Source organism: Peromyscus eremicus, chromosome 13 (genome assembly GCF_949786415.1).
Source record: "Peromyscus eremicus chromosome 13, PerEre_H2_v1, whole genome shotgun sequence".
In the NCBI taxonomy this organism is placed as follows: Eukaryota; Metazoa; Chordata; class Mammalia; order Rodentia; family Cricetidae; genus Peromyscus; species Peromyscus eremicus.
In genome coordinates, this window is record NC_081429.1 from 55,986,470 (window position 1) to 56,004,938 (window position 18,469).

The following is an 18,469-nucleotide window of genomic DNA, read 5'->3' on the forward strand; positions in this document are numbered from 1 at the left end:
GGTCTTTTCATTTCAGAAGCTCAGCTCTTAAAGTATGTCTTTATAAAAATGAGAAACATAGACGTGTTACACTAACAACCAGCTTGGAAGTTTGCAGACTCCGCTGACGAGGAGGCTGGGGTCTCCACACCTGACGACTGCTCAGCTCTGTACCCATTCCCATGGCTCATCTTTGTAACACTTTGTTTAATTACTTGACTGTTCTGCTGGCTGGCTATCCCCTCCCAACCTGGCCTTTTTCTGCTGCTTCTGGCTGTGTCCCTGACTTAAATCTGTGGCTCAGCTAAGGGCCCTGTGTTAAGGTTGACAGTTGTCCCCCCCCTTTTTTTTTTTTTTTTTTTTTTTTTTAGTTTTTCAAAACAGGGTTTCTCTGTGTAGCCCTGGCTGTCCTGGAACTCACTCTGTAGACCAGGCTGGCCTTGAACTCACAGAGATCCACCTGCCTCTGCCTCCCGAGTGCTGGGATTAAAGGAGTACACCACCACAGCCCAGCTGACAGTTATACTTAAAGAACTACTGTTTTTTATAATAACTCAGGATTATGCAGTGCTTTGCAACTTTATACTTTATAAGGCACATACTCTCTTTAATTTTCTGTGTTATAATAATTTTGAAAGATAGATTAAGGAAGTCTTATCTTTAGTTTATCAAAGGAGGCATAGAAATCAGACAGGGTGATTCTTGTCCTGTGTGTATGAAACCCTGACAATTTCAAGGACTTGTTTAAGGTCCCATACTAGGAAAAGCTGAACCAGAGACATTTCTTCCCCCAGATCTAGTAGTCTAATCCCAGGTTAGAAGAGAGGCGAGCTGTGTGGGTAGGTGAATGTAAAGCTGACCTTTTGTCTATACAGGCACTAAGGTAGCTTTTGTAGCATGAATCCTAATGGGTCTTAATAAAATCCTGGAGCCAGATATCAGGGTAAATGCTGAAAGATCAGAGAAGCAGAGCAGCCAGCCACCACCTCTTACCTCGCCCACGCCTCAGTCTGAAAGAGACCTAGCTCCTTTCTCCTCCCACCTTTTATTCCTTTCTCCACCCAACCGTAATCACTTCCTGTCTCAACCTCCATAGTGCTGGGATTAAAGGCATGTGCCTCCCAAGTATTGGGAGCAAAGGCATGAGATCCCAAGTGCTGGGATTAAAGGTGTGTGCCACCACAGCCTGGCCTCTATGGCTAACTAGTGGCTGGCTTTGCCCTCTGATCTTCAGGCAAGCTTTATTTGTTAGATCATACACAAAATATCACCACAGACTTTCATGATGGCATGCTGTTTATTGGGTGCCAGAAACACTCCAGGCACAGTAGAAAGTTTGGGGATTTGCTGCAACCTCATCATATTGTGTTTTGAGGTCAGACCTGGGGAGGTGCACCTTTCTCTTCTCGTGGGAGAGGCTTATCCAGCAGGACCCCGTCTGGGGACGTCCTTGTCTTATGAGAGGAGTCGCGGTGACAGTGTGAGCCACCTTTAAGTGATCCGGATAGATCGGCCCTGTTCAGCGCTGTGTCTAGATGAGCAGCACCCTTTGCTCTGCATGCACCTTGCTGTCTCCATCCTGGAAGGACAAGCAAGCCATGGAACCAGTGCACTTTGGGTCTGGATGCTTCTCAAGGTTGACGCTTCTTTTTTTATCTTGTATTTGTTTCCTACCAGATGCTGAGAAAAAGTACCTAGCCAACTTACACTGCCCTTCAAAGAGTTGAAAAGCCAATTAGAGCTGGGCGAAGGCCATGCACACCTTTAATCTCAATACTTGGGAGGCAGAGGCAGGCAGATCTCAGAGTTGGAGGCCAGCCAGGACAGCCAGGGCTACACAGAGAAACCCCCGTCTTGAAAAACCAAAATAGTAGTAGTAGTAGTAGTAGTAGTAGTAGTAGTAGTAGTAGTAGCAGTAGTAGTAGTAGTAAAATAAAAACCCAATAGGGACTCGCGCAGACATTATCAGCTAAGCGCTGTGGCTGGTCACATGGTAGTCTCCATGGCCTGGTAATAGTTTCTGAACATCTGTCTGAAGTGTTTAATTTAAAGGAGGTGTTTGCGGCTGCTTCCAGTCCCTCTCCTGTCCCTGGATCCAGGCACAGACTTGAACTCAGTGTCTGTTGCTTGTCTGTCATAATGACCCTACCAGCTGGTCCTCAAGGACTTACTCCTGCTTTGGCCCATGAACGTGATCTGAGACGTGAGGGCCTCCCATCATTGGCTGAGAGGTGCTCTACCAGCCGTAGGGAATAAGAAAACTCGGGGCCTTGGAGTGCACATGATAGTTGGGAGTAACCTGGGGTCTTAAAAACATGCTGTGTCTTGTCGTGCTCGATCAGTGGTGTTGGCACATAGAGGAGCTTCAGGATTGAGGCCACCCAGTGCTTTATCAGGTTGGCCCTCTGGGTCTCTTTAGTGTAAAGATCAAAGGGAAGATGGGATGGCTAACATAGCCACTCTGAAAAAATGGCTTCCTGTCTCTTCAGATCAGCTCTGGGGTAACTGTGGCTTAACTCATGGCTGTACAGGAGGCAGTGTAGAATTGACGCAGATGCACCCCCCTGTCCCCCAAGGATAGTTTTGCCCTAGGAACAGATCCTGGAGGAACAGTCAGGGGCAGGGACAGTAGCTTCTAGTGGCTGCCTCCCGGTCAGGGTGATTTTACTTACATGGTGGGTATAAATAGGCAGGGTTGGAAGAACACAGTGAGAGGCATTGGCTTTTTGTGATTTTTCCCTTTCATGGTTAAAGCATCCTTCAAATCAAAGACCTAAAAGCAGTCAGTGACTCTGAAAACTATAATTACTCTCAAAAATTTTAGGGACTCGGTCCTTGGAGTTTAAGATTGACTTTTATGGAAAAGAAGATACATTTAATTTCAAAGATACTTCTTAAAAACCAAAGACTACAGAAGGCCTGGTATTGCCCACTTTCAGTCTCAACACTCAGGCGGGAGAGGCAGCCAGATCTCTGTGGGTTTAAGTCCAGCCTGGTCTACTTAGTGAGTTCCAGGCTAGCAAGGGCTACATAATGAGACTATATTTTAAAAACAAACAACAACAATAACAACAAAACAAAAACCCTGAAGAACAAGGAAAATATGCAGCTACTTGAACTTTTAATACTTTTTATTGGAATAAATACATCAAAGAGTAAGTTCAGCCCACAATCTTTTGAGCAGGACACTCTATGCAACCCGTACCTTAGAAGATCCTTTTGTGTCCTCAGCTACTGATTTCCTACCTCTCCTGCTGTCCTGACTGCCCAGATCACATATTTTGTATTTTATGCAAGCAGCACAAACCTCTGTATTAAAATCAAAGAAAATGGTGATCCACTGAGACACGGTCGATGAAGGTCTTCCAGCAAGGATGTAACAAACCCCAGCTGGAAACCAGACTTCTTTAGTTTAATGTACTACTTCCTGAGACCCACTGCGGCCATTGTTCTCAGTCTCCTTCCATCCTGACGGTTCACTTTATGCTGCCCTGTGGCAGAAGACAGGAAGGGTCCAGACCTTGCCTTCTAACTCAGCCCATCCCTGTCTTATTGCATCTCTCTGAAAGAAACGATGATGGTGCAGTGAGTACTCACGTGCATTCTTATGTGAAGACCCAATCAGATCCAATAGAAAGACACACAAGAGGTTATACCCTTCACAATAACTGTGCTAGTGATGATGGTAGTGAATCGTCCTACAGATATTGACCACTTGGGCAGGAAGAATGCCAACAGCATTAACAGTCTTTCCCAATCCAATGCCAAACACCCACTTGAAATCAGCAGTCTTGCGGATCTGAAGATGTGCTATTTGATAAGAAGAGCCTTCAAAGTACATTCAGATTTCTATATTCTTAGAGAGCAAAATTGTGGTTCTGGTTTCTTTTTCTTCCAATTGTACATAAAAAAATGTCTTTAATGAATGACAAATTGGGTTGTCCCTGGTCTTTGTTGGAAGGTAATAAAAGGATTGTTACTTTTTATAGAATTATATCATTTAAAATTATTTGTTCTCTTATTATATGGTTTGCACAAGGCACAGTGGAAACTGTATTGGGGGATCCTTCCTCCAGATGTCTCCATTTGGCTACCTGTGTAAGCTGTTGAACAGGCTGCATACATATCTAGTTAGGTTAATCTTTATTTAGTTATTTCCAAGGAAACAATTCCATCGCTGAAGGTTTGGGTTTTTTTTGTTGTTGTTGTTTTGTTTTGTTTTGCTTTTTAAAGCTTTCTTTTGTCAGGAAGTGGAAAGTATGCAGCAATGTGTTTTCCTTCTGCTTTAGCTGCCAGAATTCCAGGGCCAGTTTTTAGTAACAGCCTTACCTTGGAAGCTTGGCCACATTTCTTTTTGACTCCTCTACTTAGCTTTCTGTTCTTTTTTCGATCTCTGATTGACCTATTCTGTACTTTTTTTTCTATTGAGAGCTACTATAAACAGTCTTGTGAACAAAATTGCTAATTGTTTTCAGGTGAATTTGGCTTGACATGCTGTCAGTGGGTAGATTTTCCTGGCTCTAACAAGATAGAGGAGATGGGAGACATGGCTTCTTGAGATGTCTGAGACAGACAAGTGTGTGTAGAAGAAAACAGAACTGTAGAGCAGATCAAAGGGGTTTTGAAAATGCTTCTCAGACATGCTTACCATATGTCCGTGAGGCACACCGAGCGTGAGATGAAGTCTTCCAGAAATGTCCTGTTGATGAAATTGTAGCTGCACCCAAAGAATCCAGTTGTATAGGGAGCTTCACTGTACCCTCCCCCCCACCAACCTTGGAAGTAAGTGGCATTGAGAGGCTATGGTGCTCTATCTCTGCTCAGTTTTCCTTCCACTTGGCAGTTGTAACAGTGTGGCCTGGTCAGTATAAGATGCCTGTCCACCCGCAGCTAAAGCGATAGTGTAGTCTAGTGCCGGCTGGGCCTACAGTGCAGGGCTTCACAACCATAAGGACTGGATTGGGGTATTTGTTCCATTCACTTCGGGCAAGCACATCACAGGTAGTAAGGAAAGCTCATGCCTTCTTCGCGGGCTCCTGCACCAGATTCAGGGAGTCAGTGATGAGTTTTGTGATAACCTGGAAAAGTTGAGCCAATTGAACTTCTCAGGAGAAAAGTGTTTGTTAATTTTTAAATTAATTTACTCAGAAATACAAATTTAGAAAGATTTGTTTTTTCTGAACAAAGAATGGGTCTCTGATGTTTTCATGTTTCCTGTATAAAGTCCTCCTCCCAAAGGTAATAAATTCTGAAAATTTGTCTTTTGAAAAGATCAGACCATGTTCTGTCAGTTTAAATAGGAAAGGGCCATCTAGTTATAGGATCAGGACACCTGGTTCTGCAGACTATTCTCCAATTTCACTGAATGCGCATTTATACATTGGTTTCCAGAGACCAAAACACTTGCTATGATACTTAATATACAATTAGATAGTCTTTTTAAGCATTATATTTATCTAAAGTTGGAGGGGAGAAGTTGTCCTTGCTCTAAAAATACGTTTCCCTCCAGGAGAGAGCAGATTGATATGCGTAGATAATGATGCCGTTTGATTACCATGAAGTGTGTGGATGGCTAGCTACGGTCCATTCAGAAACCTACATGTACCACTATTGTGTATAAATGCACATGGAACTGTCTGCTAAGCCACGAGAGAAGGGGGAAGGTGCAGGCAGAGGAGAAAGAAAAAGATAAAATTTGGGTGAAAAACACCAATACCATTTTTGACGTGAAACTATCAACAATATAATGATACCACCCTACATGTACTTTTAAAACAGATGCTTATGTGTAAAGGATGATGATGGTAGGCAACATGAAAAGATCCTTTGCCTTTAGAAATTCTTTGAGAGTTTTGTATCATACATTCTGTGGAGACTTAATAACTAGTAACAACAGTTTCCCAAGTGGATTGGGGAGGAATGCTGGACTACGCTGTGAGGTATGTGTCATTAGCCACAAATTACAGTGTGTGAGGGAGAGAAAACTTGTGCTGAACTTAATGAACCACCTTTCTGGCCCAGCCCCTCCTCTCATCCCTCTTGGTGCCTTCCTGCTCTTTAGACTGGGAGGCGCGCATCGACAGCCACGGCAGAATCTTCTACGTGGATCATGTAAACAGAACCACGACGTGGCAGCGGCCGACAGCTCCTCCTGCCCCACAGGTCCTGCAGAGATCTAATTCCATACAGCAAATGGAGCAGCTGAACCGGCGGTGAGCGCACACCTCCTACTGTTACTGCTCTCTGTTGGGGTTGGGTTTTTACAGGGAGCAGAGTAGGAGACTTGGCTGCTTCTTTCAACTTTGATGTCCTGTCACTGGGCCGTATGTGTCGTAGACGCCATTCGACTTCTCTTGGGAGAAAGAAAACAAAATATAAACATATAAACACACTTGCGTTCTGGGAAACTACAGAGAAAATAATCTTCACAATTCCTATCATGCATTGGGTTTTAGTAAGGCACGTATAGACATTTAGGATCTGAAGCTGGACTTCTGACCTCTAGAATTTTCCCTTGCTCTGCAGCTGTATCACCTAACCTTCCAAAGCAGTCGTTCTTTGCCAAAAAACTAATTGCTGTGGAACAGAAACCTGTTTTCTCCTTCATTATAGTTTTTTCTTTGGTTAAGGGACACAGTTTTAAGTTTTATTAATTTGTCAGGAAAATGGTCTATAAACAGCTTCGATGCATTGTCATTTACTTAAGCAACAGGTAGCTCTGTGAGGTGGAGGATGGGAGCCTCAAACTTCGGGGCTCTCGGGCAGCGTCCGAGGGCTGGAATGTAACCCCAGGTCCACGCTTTCAGTTATCAGAGCATCCGCAGGACCATGACTGACGAGAGGCCCGAGGAAAATGCCAGTGCTCTGGATGGGGCAGGGGAGGAAGCCGACTTCCACCAAGCCAGCGCAGGTAAGACAGGGCCTTTGGCTGCAACCTCAGAAATACAGAAAAAGAACAAGGATTCCTGAGAAATGAGCTCTTCTTTGAGAGAATTCCTGTAGATCTGATAAGACAACTTAAAAAGAAATAAATAAATAATTCGACAGAAGTCTTTCCTAATACTTCACCTTTTATGGGTTCTGAGAAAAGTATCACAAAAACCAAATAGGCTGAAAAATCACCACAGTCTCAGAACCTGGGTCAACGTGGAACAAGAGTCTGGCCGTTTTTTAAAAGCTGTGGATGTTTTGTGACATTGGTAACAACTAGAAATGATATCCAATATCATTTTAGTGCCACTAAGAACAGTCAGGTTTAGGCATGCATTTTTTTTTGGTAAATAAAAAAAATGTAGTTTCAGGGAGTTGAAATCATAGCACATGATGTAAGTAGCATTTGTATTGTTTAGTTCTGAAAGCCTTTGGTCTGTCTGATTAGACTTCCGCCGGGAGAACGTCCTGCCTCACTCTACCTCCAGATCCAGGCTCACGCTGCTGTTACAGTCGCCCCCTGTGAAGTTCCTCATCAGCCCAGAGTTCTTCACTGTGCTGCATTCTAACCCTGTGAGTAGAAAAAAAACAAAACAAAAAAAAAAAAAAAACAGGCTGAAGAAAATGACCCTCACTCCTGTAATGAATGTAGGCCTCGTTGGAGTATTTCCAGAGTGCTTGGTGTCTTCCAAACTGTGTTAAGTAACTTGCGTCTTAAACCACTGAGCCCATATAAACTGCCTGCTATATGTAACAGATATCTGTAACTGGAGTATTCCTGTGTCCACCTGAGTCCTGTAGCCGCTTAGGCCCAATTAAACACACAGAGACTTATATAACTTATAAACTGTATGGCCTTGGCAGGCTTCTTGCTATCTGTTCTTATATCTTAAATGAACCCATTTCTATTAATCTATACCTTGCCACATGGTTTGTGGCTTACTGGTATCTTGCATCATGCTTCTCCTCGTGGCAGCTGGCAGCGTCTCTCTGACTCCACTTTCTTCTTCCCCCCTTCTCCTCTCTCTTTGTCCCGCCTATCCTATACTTCCTGCCTGGCTACTGGCCAATCAGCGTTTTATTTATCAATCAATCAGAGCAACATATATTCACAGCATACAGGACATCCCACAGCAGACATCCAGAACCAAACAAACAAAAGCGAAATCCTTTAGAGCTGACTGGCTTATAATAATAGCAACAGTTCATTCGTTTTTCCACAATCTCGGGGGCAGTGACGTCCAGGATCATTTTGGCTGATCTGGAGTCAGACGATGTCTTTCATGGGTTGTGCGCCTTCCTGAAAGGATGTGAGGGCTGCCTTCGGTTCTGCTTTTAGGAGGTACTGATCCCACTCAGGAGGATCCTCATTATGCTTTATCCACTGCCGAGCTACCTCCTGATGTCATCATATTGGTGATTAGGTTTCAGCAAGTGAATTGGGATGGGGGAGGGCCACACAATCAATCATACCAGGAGGATCATTCCACAAGTTTCTGGGTGTTGAGGGAACAGCTTTGCTGAAGGTGTTAATTGGAGAAAGGCTGTCTTAATTGTATATGGAATGATCTACAATAAAGGATATATTGTCTATAAGTTCAGCTGGGTAGAATCCATTCATCAGGACATGACCTGAGAGGATCCTCAACTAGAGAAGGCCCCAGCAGGACAGGGAGCAGCAGGAAGTTGACAGGATTTGGTGGGTTAGAAACTGAAGATTGGACACTGAGGATGGCCCTGAATAGTAGTGATCTCACATTAATAACTATAATAACGGGAAAGTTAGAATGGAGGGGAAAAACTGAATGTGGAAAAATAAATTAAACATCTTAGGAAAATCAGACTAGACCAAAGGGAAAAAGTAAACACCGGCATTGTTCTAGTACCTGGAGGTGTCTGTGAGGTAGTTACTGTGCACCTATTTACTGATATTCTTGTGTTTCTGTCTAACTTCGTTAGTATGTGCGTCTACCTGATTTACTCATCATTATGTTCCAGTTTACAGGTTTATCTTGGAATAAAAATGACTTGGGTGGAGAGAGAGCATAAATAGCATGGTATTTGTCTTCACAGCTTGCATGAGGGCTTAGGCATTTGCACATTTGCCAACTTTCTATTAATTCCGTTATATACTAGGCACTGAGCTAAGTCCTAGGAATGTATAGATGACAGCACCCATGGGTCTTGGAATCTCAGCCTTGAAAATACATTGCAGTGTTTTGACGATTATGCAGAAGGGATGCACAGGAACAGTGAGTGTGTAACCCCACTGGGAATGCACAGGGAAGGGGTCATAGATGGGAATGCACAGGGAAGGGGTCATGTAGATGGGAATGCACAGGGAAGGGGTCATCTATGGGAATGGACAGGGAAGGGGTCATAGATGGGAATGCACAGGGAAGGGGTCATGTAGATGGGAATACACAGGGAAGGGATCATGTAGATGGGAATACACAGGGAAGGGGTCATCGATGGGAATGGACAGGGAATGGGTCATAGATGGGAATGCACAGAAAAGGGTTTATAGATGGGAATGCATTTGCAAAGGGTTCTGAAGGCCGAATAGGAATTTGACCCACAAACACAAACATCAAGAGCAGTCTGCATAGAAGGAGCAGTGTCTGTAAAGTAAGATCCTCGAGACTGTTGTGGTCATGGAACACTGAAGCTGGGCTAGCAGTACAGTAGTGTAGTGCTGGTGTGTAGAGAGAATGGGATGCAGGGAAATCAGGCTTGAATCTAGGAAGTCAAACTTGAACCTAACTTTGTATATGGCATGATTCTAGGAGATCACAAACTTTTCTACAAAGAGGAATAGACTAACATTTAGAATTGTTGCAAGACACAAAACCTCTCATGCTGTAGAGGAAAAGAGCTTTGGGCTTAGAATCAGATAACTCAAGCTTTTATTTGTTTGTTTATTCATTTTGTTCATCAAATCCCTGTGATTTCCCTACAACGATCTAGACTTGGTGGTAAACAAGACAGACAGATATAGATAAGAGAATAATGAACAAAAAGAAAATTTTGATGATGCAGTATGACAGGGTTGGGGGCAGGGCACAACCAGCTTTGACTTGGGGACACTTGGGTAGCCAACAGTCATCCCAAGGGAGCCAGCCACATTTCACACTGTCGAAAAATGTCAAGGGACAGCAAACCATCTTTACTAAGCAAAGCAATGCCTTGGGGACAGGAAGAAGTTAAGTTTGGAGAGCTGCGCAGGAATAGAGTGTTTACATGATCTGGAAATGAATTTAGACTTTGTATGAACTTTGTTCTAAATGTGTTGCTTTCGTGGGAGAGACAGGGTTTCTCAGAGTTCATTCTTGATGCTCTACAGAGAATGGGTCTTAGGAGGCACCAGTGGTGTTAAGGAGACAAGTGAAAAGGCCCTGTGATTAGACCGAGGAGGTGGCTTGGCCTAGTGCATATCTCTAGAGATGAAGACGGGTAGATCGCTATGTGCTGTGTTTTGGAGGGGAAACTAACCATTTGGAATACGTGGGAGAAAAAGGCTTCCAGGGCTGGAGACATCGCTCAGTTGGTTGAGTGTCTGCCCGAGCCCTGGGTCCCAACCCCGTTGAACTCAGTGTGTTGTATGTCTGTAACTATCCCCGGTGGGAGGTAGAGGCAAGCAGAGGATCCCAAGTTCAAGGTCATCCTTGACTTCCTATCAAGCAGAAGCCAACCTGGGTTACTTAAGACCCTGTGGTCTGTGGGAGGAGAATGTGTGTGTATTCATATGTGTATGTGTATCCGTGTATTTTTTTTTAAGTAAACTTGTCAATATAGCCGGGTGGTGGTGGCACACTCCTTTAATCCCAGCACTCGGGAGGCAGAGGCAGGCGGATCTCTGTGAGTTCAAGGTCAGCCTGGTCTACAGAGCAAGTTCCAGGATAGGCTCCAAACCTACACAGAGAAACCCTGTCTCGAGGGGAAAAAAAAAAGATATTTGTTGATTTTTGCCACCCCTATTAATGTACAAGTGGCTAAGGACAGGAATGGCTTTGTGTTGACACAGGAGAGCTGGACCCAGACCCCTGCCAGGTAGTACGTATGGGAGCTGTTCCTGATGCAACAGCTTACTTTGATGTGGGATGTTAGCATGTTTTTGTCTCTAGCGAGTTCTTTGGTCTACAGAACTTTCTCTGTGAAGGGCCAGAGAGTAAACATTTTAGGACAAGGACTGTAGCTAGAGTTTTCCTGCCTGGCCCACAGTCAGGACAAATCTCTCTCACCTGCCAGTCCCACAGCCACTCAGACCCAACCAAGTAAACACAGAGACTTATATTGGTTACAAACTGTATGGCCGTGGCAGGCTTCTTGCTAACTGTTCTTATAGCTTAAATTAATCCATTTCTATAAATCTATACCTTGCCGCATGGCTCGTGGCTTACCGGCATCTTCACATGCTGTTTGTCATTGTGGCGCCTGGCAGTGTCTCTGACTCAGCCTTCCCTTTCCCAGCTTTATTCTCCTCCTTGTCCCGCCTATACTTCCTGCCTGGCCACTGGCCAATCAGTGATTTATTTATTAACCAATCAGCAACACTCTTGACATACAGACCATCCCACAGCAAAGGACAACATGCGCCTGGATGGCTTTAATAATACCTTGTTTGTTATAGTCAGACTGTCGGCCTATGGTCTGGATGGGTCACAAAACAATGAATCCTGAGGCCTGGTTTTGATTTACCATTTTCTACAGTGTGAATGCTCTCCCCCACTGAGTTCAGACTATGAGAGATGTCACCAAGTGGGGCTTCTGACTTCTCTGTCTGGGCTGGTCTTTGCTACAAGCTCCTCATCTCTGTGGTATCATTAAGCCGTTGATGAGCTGTGGTTTAAAGCTGTAGTTTTTAACTTGATAGGCTTTTTCAGATAAATGCAAATGATTGATTCCTTGCGGGTTCTGCTCTAGCAGGGTGGCAGGGAGTCCTGGGAATCTGTGTGGTCCTGTAAGTAATTAGTAAACATGACCTCACTGCCTTCCTCACAGCTGTGGCCTGTAAGCACTGGGCACTGGCTGGAGCAGCTGGGCCCAGGCTTTCCTGCACATTCTCTTTTCTTCAGGTGGTGTGACTTTCTCTGTTTTATACTTGGGTGTGATTTTGTAATTCCTTTCTCTGGAAAGCCCAGCTGGAGTTAAAAATATTCTTCTCTAAAGGCTTCAATTTTTTTTTTTAAACTACCCAAGCTGTATTCATTACTGGTTAAAAGGATGTGCATGTCTACAAAATTTAAATTGTGTAGGTTAGGAATCTTATTTTGTGACTTACGATTGGTGTAAATTGAAGTAGCTAACATTTTCCTTATTACGGTCTTGAGCTATGGATGAATACAAATAACCTTTATGCAGAGATATAGATACTTTTTTTTTCTTATTTGGAGATTAGTAGAAAATATTTTAAAGTAAACTTTCTTGAAAAGAAAATATTTTAAAGTAAACTTTCTTGAATTTTTTTAATTTACTTTTTATTTTCCTAGTTTTCGATTGAATTCTCTTAGCTTATAGGTGTTTCAGCAAATCCTTATTTATGTTATTGTAAATACGCAGGATGCCAAAGAAGTGTTGACATTTGAAAGTCTCCTTGTTCTCTTTTAGTAAAACAATTTGAAGAAATGAGTTCGTGTTGAAAGATGAGCATGAGAAACATGCCCCATGTAGCAGTGTTCACACAACCACATGTGCTAGGAAGAATAAACATAAACAGGCAGACAGTTGCCATGACTGTGAAAAAGCTGACAGATGTGTTCATACATCTCTTTCCAGTCATGGTAACTTTCAGGTAGATTTTACTGCCCTCTGCTGGATGGGATCAGGTCTCTTCAAAATTGTCTCCAAACTAACCCGAGATTTAGTTACCAGCGCCCAGTCTTTTAGAGTTGAGATGCTTGTGTTTGTCTCACTTATGTTATACATAAGTACATTTAATTATATGTAACTGAATGATATTTTCAAAGTACACACTAAGAATTACTACCCTGACTTTTAATAAGCTTTAGACATGCATTCATTCAATTACCTAAATTCCTTAGTACTTACTGAAAAAAATATTAATTTGAAGTTTATTAATAATGTCTTAAACATACTCTTAAAAATCAAGAGTTACTACTGTTACATAGTAGGTGAGCTGATAGGTATTTCTGCTAATAAACATGTTTCCCCTCATATTATTCTTTAGGTAGGTGAAAACAATTTAAAATTATTTAAAATCAAATTAATTAATAATAGTACTAATGCAGACTGTAGCATACAGAATTACTTCTGTATGCTGGCTGGCCTATTATGGAACCAGTATTTCTTGCTTTTGCTAATAATAATTTTTGTTTAGTGAGTCATGTACAACATCACTGATATTTGCCCCATGAACACGAGAGGCATTTGCTAGCGAGTCAGGGATGTTGTTTTCCAAATCTAAATTTGGAATACCTATTCTTGATGAAGAATTTCTGAATAAAATGTGTTATTCATTAGTAGAGTATTCGGTGGTGTTTTTGAAATGGACAGAACTGGGTGAAATTAGAACAGCAGTCGAGGTGCTCTGGCCATCACAACTCTGAAGAAAAACTTCAACATCAATAAATCAGGGGTTAGCTTGGCACCGGCACTCGCGTTATAGCTGATTACTAAGAACTGAGCGTTTCGTATTGTGCTGCCAAACAGACCAAGGCATTGCCTTTAACTCCTTTCAGTATTTTCCTCTTCTCAAACCTCAAACGCTTAGCCAGGGAAGACACATTTAGGCTCCAAACTTAACACAATTCTGCTAAGGAAGCCGTTGACTCGGCCACTGAGAATCGATTTCCTACTGGGAAGGTGGGCGGCATGGAAGAGGGAGGCTGGGAAGGGCAGTTTGAGACTACAAAAGAAAGAGCTAAGCAGGGTGTTACTTCCCATCCAGGGAAACCCAAAGGGTCTGTTGGTCAGATCCCACGTAAAGGTGCTTCATCTCCCATTAACGTTTACCTGCTCACTTAACCACACTGGAGTCCACATCCAGAGCCCCAGGGAGCTCATCCTACATAGTGCTGTGAGGTTGTGGCATGAAATGGGCCACATCCACTCTTTTCTACCTTGCTGTTGTTGTTTGGGACAAGGAACCCAGTCCACTTACCCAGCTGAAATCACTAACCTCCAGTGGAGAAATGAAGCATGGCCTTGCCAATGTCACCCTCCACTACAATGCACTCATCCAGTCTGAGGTCACCTGTTGAGTGTCTCTTGACTGGCCTGGCCTTAGTCTTAGTTCTGCTAGGTCTGCTGGTTTGTTCTAGTGTGTTCCCCACACCTGTGACCTCTGTTCTTCCAACCTGATCTCCTGTCTACAGTCCCTCTCTTCCCACTACTCTCCCTGTAAGGGACCATCTTCCTGTTTTTGACTGCTTAGGTCTGTATCCTCAGGGTTTCACACAGACAGGACTGAGCGCATAGTTAATGATAGGTTATGAGACCCTTCGGTTAATAGAAAGTGGGCTGCTGGCCCACGAGCTTCAAAGGCTAAAAGTAGAAAACAGTTTCACTACTATATTTGTCTGTTCTGACATAGCTAGACTGGGATAACCCTCCCTCCCCAGATAGTCTTTTAATTACGTATATCCTGTATTCTATAATGACCTTTACTTCTTCAAAGCAATTTTATATCCTTTATTCTCCTGGTTTAGGATCTTAGTATGTTTTGAACAAATCAAGAGACTTCTTATTACTCCTCACAGCTGAGCGAATCCAGGCAAATGAGATTAAGAGTCTTTGTCTCTGTAACTGTGACAACAGAGTTCTGTGCAAGCTGAAGAACAAATACTCTTTTTAAACTTTGTGTGTGTCTATAGCTCACTCTGAATCGTACATGGATACAGATGTACACACTACCGTGTATGTATTATATGCATACATAGATGCTTGTTCGAAAATACTTAATGAGAATGTAGCAGTCTGGAGAGATGTTGTCTTTAGCCCCAGACAGCCATGTGCATGTTTTTCAGGCTTCTAAAAGGCTATGGTTCTAAAAGTTGTTTACTGCTTACTAATGAGAAAAGAAGACTTCTTGCGCTTAATTTACTTTGATAGATGCTTTTTCCAAGATCAGTCAAACCTGGCACAGTGTTCCATGTCTCTCTGAGTGGGGAGGAGGAAGATAAAGGGTATAATTAATTATAAGACCCAGGTAAGATTCCCACGCTTAAGGAGCTGTCCATCCACTGGGAATTACCTCAAGCCCAAGGCTGGCAAGGGTTCTTGACCTTGACTGCCACGTCCTGCTCTACTGGAGTTCTGCTGCCTCTCTTTGCAGAAGGGAGGAACGTGTTTGATGCTCTATATTAGGAACCACTGCGTCCTGTCTACTTGGCTACACCCATTTAGAACAATAGCCAGTGCATCTGTTCAACACAATCATCAGGCAATAGTTTGTCCCTGGAGAGACTTGGCACACAGTATGACTTGAAAGCTCTTTGTCATCACCCACACAGAATGGTGTGGTCTCAGGCACCAGGCCATGGCCGTGTGAAAACATGAGGAGCGTGGAGCCAGTACAGGAAGCATGTGCTCGCTGATGGCAGTGAAAACTTCGAGTCGGGCTAACCACAGGATAAATGGTTAGCTAGTCCAAGTTTCTCTCTGGCAACCTCCGCCTTATTTTGTTAGTCCCCTCTGTTTTCATGGTGTCGTTTTCCCATGCTCTCATATTCCCTGAACGCCCTCCTGTTTTGCGGTCCTGAGGCTCTGGACCACACGAAACCTCCAACCATCAAAAACAACTCTCATTTAGACTGGCAGGTTGAAATACCTCAGCGTATTTAAGATTCCAGTTTAAGGAACTAAGATTGGTTCATTATGGCTGGTCGTCCTCCCTCCCTCCTTCCCTTCTATGTATTTTGATAGGGAAAAATACTTTATGCAAAGCAAAAACTATCTATGACAAGGAGCTGATAAGAACACTTTTTGTTATACCCTAAGCCCAGGAACTATCAGATGCCAGTGACTTAAGTTAACAAAGGTGTATTCTCATTCCAAGTCGAATTATTAGAATTCTCCAGATCCCAACACACTCACAAGCCAGGCTGGAGAGTTCCTGCTTCCTGTGCTTGCTACACCAAAGGGAAGAGAGCTCCCTAGGGCTTCACCATGAGCCATCAGTGTGTGGACTGGATGTGACCACTCTGAGGGACCCTGGAGAGACTGCTGTCACAAGTGTTCATTTTTTGTGTTAATTATTACGTAGCACTGACGCAGCACAGATGGGAAATAATTGTTAATTTGACACTGTTTCCAGGTACTCTGATGTCTGTGGGAGTTACTTTGGACTGATTAAGACTGAAAGAAATAACAAAGCCCATGAAGAAAAGCCCAAAGACCTCCAGACCCAATCAATCCATGTACCTCTGGGATGCTGAAAATAAGGAGAGTTGGAAGCCCTTTCACTGAAGAGTAGAATTCCAGGATGGATCATTCATAGCCTAGTCAATTTCCTGGATATCATCTTCTGATGATTCATGAGCATAGATCCCTTTCTGCTGCTTAGCACACATATTAGCTCACGCATTTGTGGATTACCTGAGGTGTGGGCAGTCTGTGACACAAGCAGTTTTTGCAATCTTTGAGGATGAGTTTAAGCAGTAGTATTTATGACAAGATAATCTTCTTTTTTGTTTTTCTGGTGGTGGTGGTAGAATGGAACTTCATTAAACTTGCATTTTAATAAGTGCAGCTATGTATATGGACAGGGCGGTGGGGTTACCATAACATGGGGATACCATAACAAGACAAAACGATGAGGTGTGATCTCCAAGCTGTTCTAACTACACTCCGGTTCCCTGAGCACCTGCCTCCTCCCCAGCCAAGGGGGTGCTGGGGTTGAGATGAGTTTCCCTGCCTACTGTGGTCTCCACAGATATGGCTGACAGTGAGAGTAACTCACCTTGTCAGTGTGTGTGTTTCTGATGTTCGAATATATAGCAAGCATTTACATACAGCTTGGCCCTTAACTCTACACTTCCACACTGTCTGACCCTCTGAGCCTGTGACCTACCTGGTCAAAAGCTGGAAGAAGAACAAACTATTAGGGTTCACTGTCAGGTGGTATATTTATCCCCAACATCACATACTTGTGATTGTGTATTTTGCTAACCCTGGGACCTAATGTCCCGTGTGGAAAGAAATGCCACAACATGCTTGTTCTTTAGAAAGCTAGAAACCAGGTTGGGCAGTGGTGGCAGATGCCTTTAATCCCAGCACTCAGGAGGCAGAGGCAGGTGGATCTCTGAGTTCAAGCCCAGCCTGGTCTATAGAGTGAGTTCCAGGACAGCCAGGGCTATACAGAGAAACCCTGTCTTGGGAAACCAAAGTAGGGAGGGTAGGGGAGAAGAAGAAGAAAGAAAGCTAGAAACCAGTCATGCAGAGGGCCTCACTTTCTACAGTTTCAGTGTGTTCCAGTCACTTTGCTCCTTCGGCTGATTCCCTGTGTGGGTCTGGAATTCCGTAGGAGCCTGTATGCATACATACTGAGAGAAGACCTGGTCTCTCCATGCCTTGTGTGCACAGGCAGCCTAACGATTGTTCTCCATCTTTCCTCTAGAGTGCCTACCGCATGTTTACAAACAACACGTGTCTGAAGCACATGATCACCAAAGTCCGGCGGGACACCCACCACTTTGAACGCTATCAGCATAACAGGGACCTCGTGGGATTCCTGAACATGTTTGCGAACAAACAGCTGGAACTGCCGAGGGGCTGGGAGATGAAACATGATCATCAGGGCAAGGTAACCTGACGGAGCTACCCTAGTGAGCAGCTGAGCGGCTGTGGCTGCTCTTACGGCCTCCCTCTACCTTTGCGGTGAGGGCAAACATTCTGTCTCCTCGTTCAACACAAACCTGCACAGGCAGCTTGTTGCTACAGTCTCCAGAGACCATAATTTGGAAGTAGTATATGGCACCAGGAGGCATGGGTTTGGTGGAAGCCTTGTTTCCCTGGATGTTCTTCTGTCTGTGCTCTGTTACCACTTTCCACTGACTAGAGAAAAGAACTTGGAGACACTTGTTCTCCTGAGTGGTGTAACTTGTTGTAGACAGGAGAATAGGAAGTGGTCGTATTGTTTAGAGAGCGTATTAGGAATCACTGAGCCATTGTGCAAGACACTGGCCTCAGTTATAGTTTAGAACCCTGGCCCGTTTGCACCTTGAACGACTCCCTAGTTTATGATGAGAAGAAGCACATAAAGACCAGAGTGGTGACATCTTCGCTTCCTGTGTAGACGGCGAACCAGAAAGCCCAGTTTTAATCAGGAAGTTGTACATGAGTGAGAAGTCAGAATGAGCAGGTTGGGTTTGTTAGAAGGTATTCCCTAGTGAACGCTTTATTTCTATTTGACATTTGCTTGACACCCTCCGTGAACCATTGACTGTTTAAGGTCTTGACGTATAAATAGAAGCTTCTCACATCGCAGTGAAGCACCACTGTTGGTATCACCCCTTAAAGGTAAGGAATTCTGGAGCCAAAATGGCTCAGCAACCTGCCCTACTTCACCAAGTCAGGCTACGGCTGAGCTGCTCTCTGACCA

At 43.7% G+C, this 18,469-nt stretch overlaps 1 protein-coding gene across 1 annotated transcript in view; it reads left to right on the forward strand.

Annotated features, from left to right (window-relative positions):
* Hecw2 (HECT, C2 and WW domain containing E3 ubiquitin protein ligase 2) overlaps positions 1-18,469 on the forward strand; it is a 116,899-nt gene that overhangs the window by 4,566 nt on the left and 93,864 nt on the right. Inside the window, exons 3-6 of the mRNA XM_059278373.1 lie at positions 6,041-6,191; positions 6,786-6,889; positions 7,358-7,482; positions 17,486-17,671. Coding sequence (XP_059134356.1) covers positions 6,041-6,191; positions 6,786-6,889; positions 7,358-7,482; positions 17,486-17,671 — 566 coding nt within the window. The remainder of the gene's footprint in view (positions 1-6,040; positions 6,192-6,785; positions 6,890-7,357; positions 7,483-17,485; positions 17,672-18,469) is intronic.